The 18,315-nt window shown below is 40.1% G+C and overlaps 1 protein-coding gene across 7 annotated transcripts in view; it reads left to right on the top strand.

Annotated features, from left to right (window-relative positions):
• Window positions 1-18,315, top strand: part of MLIP (muscular LMNA interacting protein) — a 123,070-nt gene that overhangs the window by 39,683 nt on the left and 65,072 nt on the right. For all 7 annotated transcript variants that reach the window (XM_074154116.1, XM_074154114.1, XM_074154113.1 and 4 more), the window contains exons 2-3: window positions 14,410-14,568; window positions 16,588-16,956. In XM_074154116.1, the coding sequence (XP_074010217.1) occupies window positions 16,714-16,956 (243 nt within the window). In that variant the 5' untranslated portion in view covers window positions 14,410-14,568; window positions 16,588-16,713. The remainder of the gene's footprint in view (window positions 1-14,409; window positions 14,569-16,587; window positions 16,957-18,315) is intronic.

Here is an 18,315-nt window from a genome sequence, read left to right as displayed (position 1 = left end):
CTTTCTGTGGCCCCTAATTGCTTTTAAGGGCTCTTCAACAACTTCCCCATTGTGCCAATTATCACGAGCCCATTCCTCTGAGAATCTGGGGCTCGGGTTTACTCCATACCTCCACAAATAACCAGTGATATAAGGCCTACCATCCTGCCCACTATGCCGGGATGTCGCGGGCATAGTGATTAACTTCACTTGTAAGAGAGAAGTAGTGAAATATTTATTAATATTTGTAAGACAGAAGTAGTGAAATATTTATTAATATTAAACAGTGATTTAACAAAGTTAGTAGTGAATGCAACTGTTTTACAAGATTCAATGGCAAGGTACACTTAGTTATTTATTGCATAGAGGACAGGGTCAGACAAGCTGTCAGGGAGACCCCCCTGTTGAGTCACGAGGTTCAGAAAGGACCCCCCTTGCTTTCTGAACTTCGTCTCAGAGAGGAGTCTGGTTGCGGCTGGATCCAGTGCTAGTCCCAGACTTGGTCAACAGTTTATGTCTAAAGGATTATATATGAGCAATCAATCCTTTATATCACTTAGCTGAGATTTCAGAGTTTAGCGTGCTATTAGCCACTTACTGAGAATCTGTTGCGGAGAGGAATCACTTAACCTGGAGGAGTAACCTTAAGCGAGTGTCCCCACTCTGGGGAAGATCCTGGTGTTCAGCCTGCTGCCATGCAACAGAACTCAAAGGGCTCCTGGGCTGTCCACTATTTATAGAGTAAGATAATTGACCTATAGTCATATTTGCATGGGAACAAAATATCTAGGTCCCCACTCCAGACAGTGTTTTGGCTGTGTTGCCAGCCATCCCCCAAAGCCCAGGTGCAACTCCACACAGCTCCCACTGACGGTTATGGCTTGAGCAGGAGCCGGGGAGGGGGTGAAGGGGAATGGGAGAGCACGTTGCCACACCTAGCAAGAGTTATTTGCTGAAACACAAGAAGGAGTTTTATTAAGTCCAAATCTGTTAATTAACTGTAAATCTTCTACCTTGTCAAGACATTGGGTGAAAAAGTAATACTTGAGTTATAGGGTCTTTCCTGTTGAATTTAAATGAAGGGAGTAATTTTGATTTCTGGTTTAATGAGCCCTGCTCTTGGAAACTAAAACTTTGGCTAATATCTCAAAACAACAAATTGGTAAGTGAAACCCTTTAAGTTTTTTAACTTTTATATTAACCTAATTATTGAAGCACAATCTTCATTTCCACCTGAAACACATTTTTCAGGAGATGAATGGAAAATATAAAGCAATCTCTGTTGGTAGCAAATTGTGCATATATGATATTATTTTCTGGAGTTTTGAAGTTGAGTAACTCAGAGTTGAGTCTCTTTTTTAAATAATGTACATAGTTATAATTGGGAACATGATAAATGGTATTGCTCTGTTACTAGTAATGACAGAAATAATATTTAATTGTCATCCAAGAAATATTTATTCCCTTTTCAAAGCTAAGACCAAGTTCAGGAATCGCATCCATTTTTGCTCAGTTCTCAGGTAAATTTTGACTTATTTCAAGTAACTCTCAGCAAAGAATGGTCCAAAATTTTAAGTCTGAATTCTTGCAAAACTCTCCTCAATCCAGACATTTTAAAACATTGCAGTAAGCAAGCAAAATTCTCCCTGAATCTGGCAGCTCTGCTCTTAGGAGACCGCAGAGTCATCTGCCACTAAGGCAAAAGGAGAAAAGGAGTCTTTAAAAGGCTACAGAATTTGGAGTCTAAAACTGATAGTTTGAAGCAGAGGTTATGTTTCTTTAGATAATAAGAAACATAGAACAAGATAACCTTAACTTAAAACCACTCTTAATCTAAATGCTAAACCCCTGGACAGGAGGAGAGAAGGAACACTTCCCACGTGGCATACATTAGTTGTGTCACTTAATGCACAGCGTCAGGGTAACCAGTTCTCCCTGGTGATGAAGGTAGTTTAATGATCTATATGCAATATACCGGAATTACTGTCAGGGTAAGCCTTGATTGTTCTCAGTTTATTTTGGGGTATTATAGGAAATACGGGTTTTGAAATATTTTAAGGTGATAAAAATATTTATAAAATCTCTGAAATTGTACTTCTGGCAATAAACTAACTCAATTGTGTCTTTAATCTAAAGCTATGATTATTACATTCATGCCTTCCTCCAATTGCTTAGAATGAAGATGCAACATGGAAGTACAAATATGTAGGAATCAAGTACTGAATCTACGTTCTTTGTTACTACATGCAAAGGTGGTTTCCATTTCATTGTCACCTGCATTCTTATACTGGGAACTTCTGAAGAAAATCCTGGTAGGACATAAATGACAACATGCAGGTTTTTGTTTGTTAAAATTGTCACCTGCCCTTTTTATAATGCTGTGATCCTTTTATTTTGTTCATAATATCTACAGAGATAGTGTTATTTACTCATTTTCAGCTGAAAGTCTAAAGTATTCTTTATAACATTGACAGTTTTGCTTAAATTTGAAAGACTTCTTTAGAAGCCTGACATTAGCAGGAGACTTGATCATGAAGCCAGACCTAAATACACTGTGTTTTCTCACTTTTCTAGAAGTCTGCTTCAGATGTTGCAAACTCTGCCATAACGTACAGGTAGATTGCAAACTGGAAACGGAGAGGAGAGTGACCGGTAGAAACCTAGGTGATAAGAGATTAGTAAGGACAACATAAAAAAAGGAAGGAAAGAATCACTGTTCAGTAGATGTGTTAAATTACATTGAAATATAAGACCAAGAGCATAATGCTAGGAAAAATGAAAACCTGATTTTGAAAGCAAATATTTATATCTCCATTCTGGCAGGAATACGAGTTGCAGGTCAGAACCAGAACTTGACTCAGGTAAAGATGACCATCTGAATGGGATAGTCCTAGTTATGAAGAGCTGCCTGACTGGATTCAAATGGGATCTTTGATAGATGCCGTGTGTCACCCCTAGGTACAGAAACCGGAGAGGTTAAAGTTGTCCTAAGTTAAGACTGGCATGTGCTAACTACGTGTGTTACCTTCACCAAAACTAACCAAATAAAGTCGTGTGGATGTAGGATATCAGGGAATATATGGCAAAGAAGTTGCAGCTACTCATGGATTGTCAGAATACTTTAGTATAGACAGGGTTATAGGCACTTACTCAGGGCTGCACAGGAAGCCTGAGGCAACTATAGATTTCACTTTTCAGGCTGCCCAGATTTGCTGGCTAAAGAAATTATGCTTGTTCTTGGTACAAAATGTGCAGTCTGCTGTGGAAAATCTACTCCTATTCTTTCTCCTACACTCTAAAACATCTAAGGAATGGTACATGACTCTATTTAGCTGAATGATTATGCCAGAGTGCAAAACTCGAGATGTTTTTTTTTTTTTGATGAGACAAAGTCTAGTTTGTAAAATGACAATTCTTCACACAAACGCTTTTGTTGGAAAAAATAAAAATAAAATTACTTAATTTGAACAAGTGTAGCTATTCTTCCAAATAGATAAAATTGTATGAAAATGACCCTGGCACTGTTAAACATACAGTGCTCTTGATATCTCGGAAAGCTCAAGTTATATGTTTCAAGACAGCTGCTTTTTAATGGTTAGAGAAGAAAACAAGATCCTTCGTTTGTCATCCTGCCCTCCTGTGAACGTGCAGAAGAAGCCAACAGCCCTTCAGCTTTACCTTTTTGTTTGTTAGTAGCTGAGTGCCAGAATAATTACTCTTTGTAGCCAGCATTCTTTTGGGCCCACACAGACCTACTCGGAAAACAGCTCATTAAAAGGACCTCTGAAAATCCTTGCTGAGGAGGGGAAAATATGTCCTCTTTAGTTTTATCACACACGTTTCTTCACTGTTTTTTTATTTATCTCCCAACTGAGCTCTACATGCTACAGACAGCAGCCTGGGGAGAGAGGCATCTGAATTATCACCCCACTGAGTTTTATTAGCAGAGAACAGGTAAGAATGCTTGTAGTCGGGCTAGTATTGATTATTCGTTAAATCCCTTGAGCAGTTGACTTTTGATGGGAAGCCTATTGCTGATTATAAAGGATGAAATAATCCTTTCCTTAATGATTAAAATGTCATCTGCCTCCTCCTACAGCTGGTTAAAAAGCTGAAAATTTAGCATCTGATGTTTCCAATATACTCTGTGTATCCCTAATGTACTCTGTTCTTTTCCTTATGGAAAGGAGCTGAGGGATCTGGGCTAGCTGGTATTATAAGGCTTTCACTGCTGTCTGCCAGAGTGGCAGCAGATAATCCAGAAATCGTCAGTCTGGTCATATGAGAGTGGATAAAGATGAATGTTTTAACTTGGACTTCTGGAAATCTATGAAAGCATTCTGATTGATCCAAAACCCTGATAAATACAGATGCCAGATGGCTTTTTGTATCTTGAAAACCATATTTGAGAGTATGTCATGATCAATTAGTGAGAGAACTCTGAAATGTGAAAGATGTGCTATTATCTGTCATTAATGTGTTGTTGCCAGGTGCATAGCCTTTGAAAATTAAAGTTTACAGGTCTATGTGTTTCTTGATATCTTTTGGATCCCTGCTTCAAAAATATATCTCATTAGCAAGACAAATGCCCAGACACAAGACGTAGCAATTTGGGAAAGGAGGTATCTATTGAAAATGTCATGCTTTGGAGATTTAAAAGAAATAAACCCAAAAGTTTTATAATAATAATGGAAGAGTCCGAAGACAAGGGACAGTTTGACAGAATCTGTGCTGCTAAGAGCAAATCACATCCACCTTTTCCTTCAATTATTTTTAAAGGAAAAGTTACTTTCCAATTAGATCAAACTCAGCCAAAATGTTTTAACACTCAAAACCCCCTACTTTTTACAGTCTTCAAAAATGAAAATATCTTTTAAAAACTAATCTGAAAACATTATCAAAAAATTAAACATACTTTTAACATTGTTTAGCTGAGAACAGACAGAAGTAATAAAAGAGGGAAATGAGAGTAAAAAGAAACTTTTAGGGAACCAGAGTGAGTCAAAATCAATGAAGAGACAGCTGTCTGGAGAGCCTATGCGTAGGATACCTACAGGGTATGCATGAGTAACTGCATCTCTCTGCTTTTTGGTGTTTTGGTGAGAGCAGGTGGAGCTGGTTGGTTGTATCTGGGGGCAGCAGGTAATGACAAGAGCCATTAACCTGGGGCAGAGAGAATGGGCACATACAAGCCACCCAGGGGTAGCTGGAGTCTCTATGTGGGGAGAGGCCTCCCGGTGTTTGAAACTGTCTTGTATCCTCTCCTGCAAAGAGGCAGTTTTCTTTGCTGACAATGCTGGAAGTGAGAACGAATATGAGCCTGAACCTGTGGTCCTTCAGATTGGAGGAGAAATTTTTTAAAGTACTACAATACCAGGTGACTGTGATATAAGGGGCTATGGTTGTTCATTTCTTGCTGTCAGACATAGATGATAGGGGTGTTCACACTCTGTGTTGAAGTGCTTTGGATGGAGTTATACCTGGGGAAACACAGAGAGACTGACAGTGCTGTTAGGTGTGCCGAAATACTGCTAAAGTGCTCTTGCTAACAGCAGGTCTGCGGTGAAGCACCGAGAGCCCCGACATCCAGCACACCCTCACCAGAGTCCATGAGCGATTTCACACATGACTGTTAACCTGGGGCTGTTTAAAGCATAACTCAGCTGCTAAAGTGAGGCTGTGCCAGTCCTCCTTTGATTGTGTGTAAGTAAGCAAAGCAGGAAGGCAGTTCTTCAAAAATCAGCAGAAAAGTTGCACAAGTGGGAAACGCTCAATCGCATCTGCTGCATCCAAACCACTACCAAGCCTCAAGGGTGTGGTGACAGACCAGATACCTTGTGCAACTTAGGCGAGGTAGAGAAACACACACAGAGATGCAAAAATTTGTTGTTAATCTAATTGAAGCATTAGCAGTCTCATCACAGACTTATAATGTTGTTAATTCCCTTTTCCCTGACAGGGGGTCAAGTTAGAGGAGGCACTCGTCACAACCAATATTTATCAGAACACTTTTTATTAGCCAAGCAATTATCATCAATAGAATGAGGCTGTTCTTGTTAGCACCGGATAACTATTCACACGGTGCATTTATTTACTCATGCAGGTCTCTTGTACACTCAGGCACTAACTCATAGTGACACAGCTGGAGCCACAGCTGGGAGGGCAACCTTTTATGCAGAAGCAGAAGGTTCTATTGCTATGCCTTTGGCTTCTAGGTGAATGGTCACAAAGTTATGTTGGAAGCCTCTTGTTTCTTTGTTTGCATGTATAATCCTGCAGTCTTTGTCCATGTATAGCAGCTATGGCCTTATTGGATGGGGTTCAATTTGTTTACTGCAGATGCCAATGTGTCCTGATGGCCTCAGACAGATTGGGCTGACTCCTGGTATTCTGAATTTATCATTTCTTGTGTATTGAAATGAACCACTAATCTCCTGAGTTTATCAGTTTAAAAAGACTTTCATGCTCTGCCTCTCATACTTACCCTCTCTTCAATATACTTTTTTCTCTTAGTACCTCCCCTTTGTACCGATCACACAAGTGCATACAAATTCACATGTGCATAGGGCTTATATGATGACTGCTAGTCCAACTACAATGATACTCACACTTAAAGTCCAAACGATCAATTATTACAGCTCATTCTCAAGAATTATGCGGTTAAAACTGACCTAGACAAACTTTCTCATTTCTACCACTTCTTTTTTTCTATGCATTTTTATGGAAGCTGCCAGCATCTCCAGCTGTTTGCAGGAAGGTGTGATGTTGATGGTGGGGCTTATTTCCCCTGCACTTTTAGCCCACATGAAGTTATTTTCCTATGTTCACTAACAGTTCACTTGTTCTTTCTTCGTTGGCCAGCAAATGTGATGTTATATCCTTATTCTATGCTGTTTGATATGTTTTACATATGCTGGATGTGTTATCCTCAATACTAGCACACAAGGTTGCATTCCTGTAGCGAGTAATAACAGGATTATTAACGATTTGCGCTTGTAGCCCTAGGGCCCCTCTCCTATGCTGACACTTTCAAGACTTCTGCTATTATCTTGTGCTTGTAGTTTTGGAGGCATCTGTTAAAAACTCTTGCTTTTCTTCAGCAGCCTTCAAGCTATAGTTTCCTGATGACATGCATTTTATCACCACACATATATCCTTTTTCTGGAGTCACTCAATTGTTAGCTCACTGCACAAAAAGAATGGTCCATTAGAAGACACATGCAGGGATATGTATAGACACAGATGTGATGCTGGGCACCATCTATTCCCAAAAGGTATTGCTTCCAACAATATCGCTGGTGTGTTACTAAACTTGCTTTGCAGTGCACCTTTGACAGCAGCACTGCTGAGGTGCTCAGCTGTGGTGGAAACACCATGTGGGCTTGATCCTCCTGTGGTGGTGAGGGCAGGAGTGGCATTGCTCAGCAGTGTGGTGGGGAAACCTCACCATGTGTGAACCTCAGGTCCGTGGGGAGGGAGCTGGTCTGGCTGAAATCCCTCTGGCCCTCAATCACTCCGGCATCTCAGGAAACCAAAGGGCAAATGGCTGATGTGTGCTACAGTAAAATTGAAGTTCCTTGCTAGCATCATCCCACAAGACTGATCTCTCAGCTCTGACAGATGTAAGTAGGGATTTATTTCTATCCTCAGTGCTTGATTTGAAAATTACACCTGCTTACTGATAGGTGCAGCTTTTGGGAAAAGAAAAAGAGGGGAATTATGTCATACACATTAATGAGAGTGTGCTCCAAGACTGCTGTGAGGATGACAGCAGCATTCTAGGACTCTCTTGCAAGGCTGAAATTGCAAGAAATTTTTACAGGAAAAAGAATAAGTTCAGGTTATCATTCAATTTGTCACTGAATAATTGAGATGGAGCTCTTCAAAAAAGGACTAGAAAAGTGGCATCTGTCATGCCTCGCTGCTGTTACACTAATGTGACTAAGCAGTCTGCAGCCCTTCTGTTGGGCAGAAGTGTCATGACATTGTATGAGCGTGTTACGTCTATCAGTGTACGTGAATGCCTCTGTGTACGGATACTCTACATACAGACTTGTAAGTCCTATGACCTTCTACGGACCTAAGTTTAGGTGCAGATATTTTTATGTATCTACAGGCACCGGCACTTGGTCTGAAGTCTCCCATTTCCCAGGGAGCCTTCTGGCTGCTAATGTACTGGAAAAGCGATCCCTGTGCATGCTAGACCGCACCAGTTGCTTTTTTTGGTTGTTTTGTTTGTTTGTTTGTTTTAAAATTTTCTTTTGCAATCAGCCTTCAAACTTTTTCAGTCTACTTTTGCCAGCCCTTGACTGCCTTCTATGCAAGACCAGATGGCAAGCCTGGCCGTACTACTACAAAAAAAAAACAAAACCCTGTGCAAAATCAGAAGCAATATTTCTGGTTCATTTCTGATTGATCCACACAGTAAAATGAATGCAGGACAGACAGAAGGAAATGGTGATTACCTGCTGAGGGAGTAGCTAGAGGCAATCTGGGTGTAAACTACCTAGCTGGAGTTTTGTGTGTGGGATGCTACAACAGGAGTTTTTACCTTGGAAGATGTTGCTTCCTAGAAGATTTTGGAGACTGGAGCAAATAAGGGCTTTAAGGGTGTCAGTGATCCTCAAATATGATTTAGAGACCCGGGTCACCTTAAGGTCTAGTGTTTTACGATCATTTAGTCAAACTGCATTCAATTAATCAATTAAACATAACAGGAGAGGTATTTTACTCCCTCTTTGCAAAGGAGGAAGTTAAAGGTTACCTATACTTAACTTTCACCATGCTTAGCTGCATATGTGTAGACCGGTATGAAAGAGCAATTACAGTTGTATAAAGTCTTCTGGGCTGAAGAGCTAATTAAAATTATTGTTGAAAAGAAACACTTCAGCTGAATGAGCTCTTGCATTTTAAATAATAGATTACAACTTTATACTGTTACTCATTTGCGCTTTCTAGTGCTTTATACCCATTAATTTTGAAAAGATGTCTGTGTGTGTGTGCGTTTTAGTTTGTGCTGCTGTACTGAAAGAAGCAAAAGTGATTTGCTGGAGGTGATACGATGAGCACATCACAGAGCCAGGCAAATGGCTTGGGGAAGTTCCCGCACCACAGCTGTCGGTGGGAATTTTGGCACAAACTTCAGCTGGGCTGTAATTTCAACCTGGACTTTTGGAGTGGATTTAGCTTTTTCCCCTGAAGTTTCACACACATGAAGTTGGTGTTCAGATGATCATCTGTTGCTGTTTGTAAAAGGTTTTAGATAAACCAGAGCTCACATTACGCAATAATCAGCTAATCTGTATTGGGTTACTGTGATACCTATAATAAGTCAGGACATGAAGATACGCTGAAGACCCCTACGTCTCAGTAACTGATCATTTCATCCATAGTAGATTAGCCTTGTTCTCTGTCTTGAGGAGGAAACAATGCCTCTTCTGTGGTTTGACTTTAGTCCGAACACAGAAAAGGAGTTTAAGGAGAGTTTACCCAACCCGGGCCGTGTTTCAGATGGCCCCTCTCCCTGGCTGGGCGAGCGGCTTTAGTTCTGCTCTTGCTCTGTGTTAGAGCTATATTTATCACAGGCAGGAATTGTGGGCATGTGAACGTGTGCTCTGACCAAAACAGCGCGTCAGTCAACACGCTTCTATGGTATGATGCACATGCTTGTTATTTTGTTATTACTTATGCATATATTTCCTTTTCAGTCCTTTAAACAAACAAATAAACAACCTCAAAAGGAAGTACTTGATATTTCAAGAGTGAGGTTTTCTCAGGGTGTCGTTTTATTAGCGAAATGACTTACATTAGCAAATCAGTGGCAGAAGTGGTAATGCGAACCAGCATATTCAATTTCACTTTAGCAATCTGTATTCCAGAAGGAAATCCTGGGAAGCAATCACTGACAATGGGACCTCAATTTAAATTACAAAATAGGCAGTATGCTGAATGCATATACAGCATGAGAGAGATTACATAGAAGTGTTCATTTGTCTTCATAAGGTAACTGAGACAATAAAAAAGTGCTCTTCAAGTAAGGACTGTAGAAGCTGTGGTAATGAAAACAATAATTAATGTAATTTAAGTTACCATCCCTGGGGCAGTTGTAAATTGATAGTATTAATTATGCAACAAACCTGTGTGTAAATTAATGTCATAGGAAGTCATGGAAGTCATCTAGAATAAGTTTCTCCTTTTGAAGCTATTCAGCAATGTATTATGCAGCAGCCTATAGCATCCCCCCAATGGATATTCAAAGGTTATTTATATTAAACTCTATAATTTATATTCTTCAAAGAACTAAGTAACATGAAAGGATGCAATTAAAAACAATAAATTATTTCATTGTGCATAAAGGTGATTATATAATATAAACCAGAATTCATTAGTATCAATTTGAATAGATGTCTCATATGATATTTTATTGCCAACGTAACTCTATTGATTCAAATAAATTACAGCAGCAAGGAATGTATGGCATTGAATTCCTTCTGCTGTTACTATTGGGTCCAGAAAAAAGATTATAAACAGCAAGAAAGTTTCATATATATATATTTGTATATATTTGAATTTTAAGGTTATTTCACTACTATTTACCTCTACATGTCAGAGTGGCTTTTAATAGATTTAATTAAATGCTGAAAGTCCATTCTGTTAATTTCTTTCAGTTCTTCAAGAATAGAAACATCAGCCAGAGAGATACATTCCATTTGATGAGTATATGAAAAAAAGTCCAAAAATTCTTTCTCTACATTTAAAAAAAAAAAAAAAAGTAGATAATGGTTCCTTCTGCTTCACATTGTCCAATTAAAATTTAAATTTTAAAATGTCAAAATATTTTTACTTATTTTTTGAAATCCGTAAAATGAAAACATCCAGTTAAAAGATATTTCTAAACAACGGTTTCTTCTCTTTTGTTTTATTCATTGGAAACATTTGGGTTTTCTGACCAATTTTGTAATATTTGCTCATTATCTAGGTTTCTATGATGCAGCCTAGATTGCATGACCAGTTTCACCTGCTAGAAGTTCATTTCCCACTTGCTATGAGTGAACCCAAGGGGAACGCATTTCTCTACATTGCCTCACACAGTATCTGACAACTTAAAACTTTGTGAAATGCAGTAATCCTGGGTGCTGGTTTATACTTTCTAAACTCCAGGAAAAATAAAATATGCTAGGGGGAATATAAATAATACCATGCTTTAATGGTATCTTCCACTTGAAAAAATATTCCAGCTTGCACATCTTTATATGTGTTTTCCAGTCTTAGTTTTAGCTTGCAAGCAATTTTGATGGTTATTTCTACAACATGTTTAGGCCATATAAGGTTTTCTTCATGTATTCTTTAATTTTTCCACCAAAGCAATAGAATTGAAAGTGCAGGGCAAGACACAATACAGAATTAGGTGCTGGCAATATCTTTCCATTGTTATGCAATGGTCTGGAGCCTCATAACTTGGCTTTTTGTTTGTATTTCCTCATTACAAATATGCAGATAAAGTACCGGGAGTTTAGCAACGCTAGCATGTTTGATTGGAACTTTCTATTAATCTCTTTGTGTGGGAGCTTGCTATTTGCACACTTTCTCTCTTCCTTTTTCTTTTGTAAGGAATATTTTGTGCTCTGACACAAGAATACTCACTGATACAAAACAACTGATGTCAAGTGTCACACAAGAGCACGACAAGAGGGTGAGGTAGAGGGGGAAAATGTTAGTAAAAATGACCCAGGTAGCCAGGGTCAGTAACCGCATTTCCTAATTAGAGAGAGAAGATGAAAGCACAGCCACAGACCTGCAGGAAAGCAAAGGCCATCTCTACCTGATATCAGTGGAGACTCAGGTGCTGTGGAAGACTGTAATGGAGAATGTCAGCTGTACAGAAATCACTAATGCCAATATGATGGGTGCTCCCACCTGTGTGCAGGTAATCCTGCTTCTTGAAGAGCACTTTTGGATACAGCAGGTGCTCAGGTGGCAGAGGCTGCATCTCTGGCTGCATTGTGGGGACTGGTGGCTGCTCACTAATGAGTACCTCCTCGAGTACTGATGTTACTCTGCTGTCTTGTATCAGGAGCAAGGACTAAATGTTTAATGTGCCAGCTATTGATATTTAAAATTTTGTTGCTGCTTTATGGAGAATCATAGAATTGTAGAATGGCTTAGGTTGGAAGGGACCTTAAAGATCATTGAGTTCCAACCCCCCTGCTGTGGGCAGAGACACCTCCCACTAGACCAGGTTGCTCAAAGCCCCATCCAGCCTGGCCTTGAACACCTCTAGGGATGGGGCATCCACAGCTTCTCTGGGCAACCTGTTCCAGTGCCTCACCACCTTCATAGCGAAAGATTTCTTCTTGATTTCTAATCTAAATCTACCCTCCTTCAGTTTAAAACATTAACCCTCATCCTATTACTATACTCCCTGATAAAGAGTCCTCCCCCATCTTTCCTGTAGGAAAAGTACCTTTAGGTACTGGAAGGTTGCTATAATGTCTCCCCAGAGCCTTCTCTTCTCCAGGCTGAACAGCCACAGCTCTCTCAGCCTGTCCTCAAAGGAGAGGTGCTCCACCCTTCTGATCGTCTTCATGGTCCTCCTCTGGACCTTCTCCAATATGTCCATGAGCAATAGTCATACTCAGGTAACTTGGCTGTTGACAGAATGGCAGAGCTATATCATTTTTCCCTCACACAAAATAAAACCCAGAGCTCCTGGCATGGTGAAGCAGTTAGCAGCCACCCTTTTGCTACCGATTCAGGCCATACATTGTGTGCTCCAGTACTTGGCCACTTGTGTGAAGGGGAGGGGTGAAGTAGGATACCACCTTGTCACTCCAGCCTTGCAGTGCACACATCTAACTGGGTAGCAAGGCTGCAGTGTAACATAACCTACTTGTGTCAGTTTGTGAATACAAAGGTCTTATTTCAGAACTGAAATGGCTGCTGCTTATTCAGAATTTTTCACTTTCAAACATCAAAACACCTTATTCTTTCAGAACTAGAGGTGGACACATGGAAATTTATTCTCTGTGTGTCTGAGAGAGCACAGTTCTTCTCCTAAATTGTAGAGAAAACAGCAGTTGGCAGTGTTTGTATAAATAACCTGCCTCTGTTTTGCTCAAGCCCTGAAGGAGACAGCTGTCACTGGAAGCAACTAATGTTTGCTTAGATTTATTTAAAAACTGGAAATCTATGTCTATCATTTTTAATGCTCCAGCCATGAGAAAACCAAGTCATGTGAATGTATTCCATAAATCCACTCTGTTCTGTAATTGCTATTTACTTATGGATGCAAATGACAAAGAAGCATAATGAGAGCCATAGCTCTCCAATTTGTTTCACTTTAAATGAGTAAGCCAAAAAAAGGAGTCAAAGCAGTGGTCCTGTTTTTCTCTATGATTCAATACAGTTCAAGGTTCTGCATATTAGAGTTCACTGGATACACAATTAACTACCGTAAGCTTTAAATCACATGATAAAACAAGGGAAAGTCTATACATTCCATAGTTTTGAATCAGAAAGAAGAATTTTCTGCACCAATGGGTAGTGGGAAAGTCAGCATATCAGGTTCAGCAGTTTGGGATGTGGTTCACTCTATTTACCTTGCCAAGGTCTTTGGAGTTCTTCTCCTCACACCTGGCAAAGCAACTGAGAGTTTTACCATGATGTGGACTTCTTTATCCTGTCCAGTACCTCCTGTGAAGAGGATGGAAGTGATGGGAGAGTACTGTCATAAAATTGAATGTTCAGGTGAAATCGCCTTCTCTTAGTCTCTCTTCTCTTCAGTGCGTTCAGGCCCTAAGTACACGGTCCTAGAGAGAATGCAAGGTGGGGAGCCAGAAATGAGATGACAGACACAGAATTAATTGGTGTGTGTGGCTGAATGGTCCAAAGAAAATGGGAGAAAATCTTTTACTTGAACCAGAATTCATCCCAGATGTTCAGAATTAGTTGCATTTGCATTAGAAAATGTAAACGTGTGGCTTTCTTTTTGCAGAGCGAAAGTCCTTCCAATTTGTTGTAAGTTGTGAAGCAAATACTCTAGGGGCTGTATTATGTCCAGATATAGTGGTATAATTCCATTGTTGTTCTACTAAAGTGGAGTTAAACAAAGATAAAAGCAACCTTGAAATGAATTGAATATGCTTTTCTGTTTCTAGTATGGAAAATGGAAAGAATAACAAATTACTGAACAAATTTTTTGCTTTGTCACAGTATTAGAATATATAGGATGATGATGGGTATAATCAAGGCAGTATTCTTTCTGTTAAAGAAGACCTTAATATACAATGACCTCTTAAATAAACAATGAACAGTATAGTTAGTAATAGACTTGTATGTTATGTTGATGAAGTAATAAATGTTATTTCAACTCTGACAAAAATAATTTTTCTTTGGGAAAAAAAAAAATTGAACTAATTGTGTATTTTGTAGGTCACTTCTCAAGAATCTGGAACTAAACCACTGACCTTCACATTCGTACCATACATTGGAAGACTTCCAACTCATTTTGAGGTTGTAGATGTCTCTAAGTTCCTTGTGACAATTCCAGAGGACCCCCACGATCTGAACAATCAAGAAATTATAAATAAGGTAGATTTTTGTTTGCACTAATTTTTCTGCTCTTTCAAAAGATACAGAAGATTTTGTCCTGAACGTCACTGAACTGAAGCTCTTTTCCTTGAACTGTTTCTTAGCTTGTGCTTTGTTTTAGCTACCAAGCCTATCAGAGATGCAGAATTGCTGTGCAAGAGAAGTCTGATATCTGTTCAACAGCTTGGTTTGCTTTTGGCAGAGTTTATATTGTAAGGAAACCCTTTCCCATCACATTGCTGTCCTCTGTCAGTCATGCAAGAACTATATACTTGGCAGACAAGGGGGGATTCCTTCCTGATCTTTATGGGAGCAAGGGTTGTGTGTGAGGAGCGTTATCACATGGGAATCGACCAAGAGTTGGTCACTGGATCTTGGTTTCAGCAAATGCCAGAGCTGTGGTTTCCAGCAAAGGTGCCAATCCCTTTCATAGCTGTGTAGTAATGCATCAAATTGAAAGCTTGGTGGTTTTTTTTTTTTGAAACCTTGTCCCCATGATTTCCCATGATGGTGAAGCCAGCAGCACAACATTCCTGGTTCTCCTGCTTTTAGCCAGCCCAATGTGTTTGTTATTCCTTTCCTGCCTCAAAACATTTTAGCAGCCTCTAATTTTATTCCATGCTGCTTGAGAGGAAACTCGAACCTTCAGATTAATATTAATGCTTATGGTGATTCTGCTCTTGTGTAACAGCTCCTTCCCTGGGACATTGCTGGGGCCGCAGTTGTTGGTGCTAAAAAACTTTTCACAGCAGCTCAGACCTGAACATGTTCCAGCATTTTCAGTGGCCTATATGACTAAAAAAGGGGTCGGTCTGGGCAGAGAGTGGACATGTTTGAAAAGACATGCACTGGAATATTATCCTCAGGATGCTGAACTCATGAGTTACATTTCCAGCCGCTCAGTATTGCTTTTGCTGTAAGTAGTGCTCTGGGTAAGGCAGAATCAGGTATTCCTGGCCTCTGTCTCCCTGTGTTTCTGCGTAGGCAAAGAAAACTTTCCTGGCAGCTGGTGCAGAACTGAGGCTTTCATAGCACTGGTTACTCCTTATTCTAAAATGTCTAGAACCTGAACAATATTTTAAAAAAAAGCAAGGAACCTCAGATAATGAAAATAACACCTCCAAACTCATTCTGGTGGTATCCCCCTTTATGGTCCAATATTTTTTTAAAGAACTGAGCTCCGGGGACTTATGGAGCTGCCAGTGGAAATCTGTCATGCCTGTATTCCTCAAGCAGGATTCAAATATGAGCCCCATCTACAGGATTTCTCTTGCAGTATGCAATAATTCCACTCTTTTACCTGATTCCTCCTTCAAGAGAAATGTCATTTACTCTAGCAGTTTCAATATGGAATGATTTGGTGACGTATGTGTTGTATGCCCAGCTTGCACTACTCCTGCTCTCATCCAAAAGCGTGCTTGAGAAGCTACATACTGGAAGTAGAAATCGCAGAAAATACGAAGAACAATTGTGGTCTGTGCTGAGAAGCTTGAACATACAGTAAACCTCTCTGACCTCAGATTCTTTGTCTGCTCCCTTCAGAGAATGCCCTGTCTTAAAGGCCTTTGTTTCTTCATTAATATGTATAGGTTTTGTCCCAGATTTGTCTGCCAGGCTCCTCTGAGGAGCATTGTCCGCTCCCGTGGATCCCGCAGTCGGGATGCCTTCCCACCGTGTCTGGCGTAGTCTGGTCTGACAGCTCATGCGGCTTGACTGCACCCTCCTTTTGGGTTCCCGCGCCAGCCCCGGGCTTGGGCCACCATCGTTGTGCTCAGAGTCCCCTGTTGCTCAGCAAGTTGCTGGGAGGGCAGCCCCTGCAGCATCAGCTGGGGGGCTGGAGGTGGGGGGCTCCCTAGAGAGTTGATTTCTGCTGGGTGCTCATGCCCAAATTCTTCATTCGCCCTCTGCGCTTCTGGTAGTGCGGTGCCAGCCATTGCTGCAAGCCAAAATTGCTTTGCATTTTGGGGAACACAAATAAAATGCAGCTAATTGGGATCTTTTCCCTTTTGTCTTTTGCAGCCTAACACAGTCTCTGATGAGCTGGCCTTAAAGAGCGGGGCCAGACAAGACTGTGTGTCCGCCATCCATACAGAGAGCACCCAAACGCTTTTCCAGTCCCCGGGGTGTAACTCGAGCAAAGGAGAAATGCAGGAGAATGATCTTTTTAAGGCTGAGTTTATCCTGATTACGGACTCCGGTGATGAAGATGAAATAGCTGCTGCCTCGAACGATGTTCATCGGCCTTCCAATGGCTACGGTCCCATCAGTGCCCAGCTGCTGGCCACGACCCATGTTTCCCCTGGCTCCGGGGCAGAGAAACCCACTGGTGATGGGCACGTTCCCAGTGCTGTGCTTTCCCACAGTGCTGCTGATCCACAAAAACATCAGGTAACCTGCTCTTTAAACTCTAGAGCTAACCTTTGCTTTCTAAAGCTTTCAGGACATGGACACTGAGTCAGTTTGTAAAGCAGCTTGGCCAATTTATTCTTTAATTAGCATTTTTGTTGGCCATTCCTGTAACGTTTGGACTCTAAGGAGTTTTCCCAACCCTTCTGACTTGCTGCCTCTCCCTAATGGCTCTGGGGTATAGGTGGAGCAGGTAATGCAAATCTAGTGTTCTTTCCTTTAAAAGCAGCTCATCATGACAGCAAGTTAATCTGAAGGTGTTAGATTCCTAGCTAGTCTAAATTGGCTAAGGTCATAGAAATCAATGGAGCCTGTAGATCTTCTAAATTATTAACATCAGACTTGCCAGGCCTCAGTTGTTTTTCTTTTTTCCTCAGGACCCACTGCAGCCCTTTACATTAGAGAAAGAGGCTGTAAAAAATCCTATTATTCTGATTGTTAGTTAGCACTGCCTTTGCACAGGTGTAAAGAACTAATGACGATGAAAAGTCCATCTTATGGTAAAATTTATAGGGCACATTTATTGGTTTATTAATATTTTAAATTGTCACTGGGAGAATTCAAAAAAGGGTCTTTGAAATGTTTCATTTTCAAAATGCATCAATCTGATTTATGGCATGAAAAATTAATGTCTCTCATCTTTGAAAGAGCACTGATAGTTTTCAAAGGTGTACATGAGGGGAAAACTCTACCTTTAGCAAAATAGCAACATCCTTCTCACATGGAATAAATTCGGACATTTCCTTTGACCTCAACAGGGTTTCTTTCAGTTGAAAATGCAGTTCTTCATCAATATTTTTTTCTTAAAAATGTTAAGCATGTCTACTTTGTTTCTGAAAATGAATAGGACTTCCTATCTTGTGTTGAAATACTTGTGCTACTCAATTTTTCATCAAATTCAATGTCAATTTTTGATTGAGGAAAATGTGAATAAGAAATCCGGTCTGGTTTGAGATTCACAGCATTATGAAATATTAATTTCTTCCAAGAAATTCCCAGTGAAGTCAGTGAGAATTTTACCTGAAGAAGGTGTAAAGGCATAGATAAGCCTATGTAGAGTAAGCACCCTATAAAAGAATAATTGTCCTAGAGAAGTACAAATTTACTTCAGCAATCTTCAGTATGCAGATTCTGCAAGGCTTACTTGGGTGGTTTCTTTAAAAGCTGTTACAGAAATTGGGTGGATTTTTTGTAAGACAATACAGAAAAACTTACTTGCTAGTAGCTTTCTTAAGCTTTTGGTGACTTGACAAGTAAACAGGGATTTGCCCGGTAGAGTAACAGAAAATACAGGTTGCACAGAACAAGGAATTAAAGCCTAACTTTACTAATTCTTCATCT

Source organism: Numenius arquata, chromosome 9, assembly GCF_964106895.1.
Source record: "Numenius arquata chromosome 9, bNumArq3.hap1.1, whole genome shotgun sequence".
NCBI classification, from domain to species: domain Eukaryota; kingdom Metazoa; phylum Chordata; class Aves; order Charadriiformes; family Scolopacidae; genus Numenius; species Numenius arquata.
The sequence above is the reverse complement of the archived record's forward strand: the minus strand, read 5'-3'. Positions and strand labels throughout refer to the sequence as shown.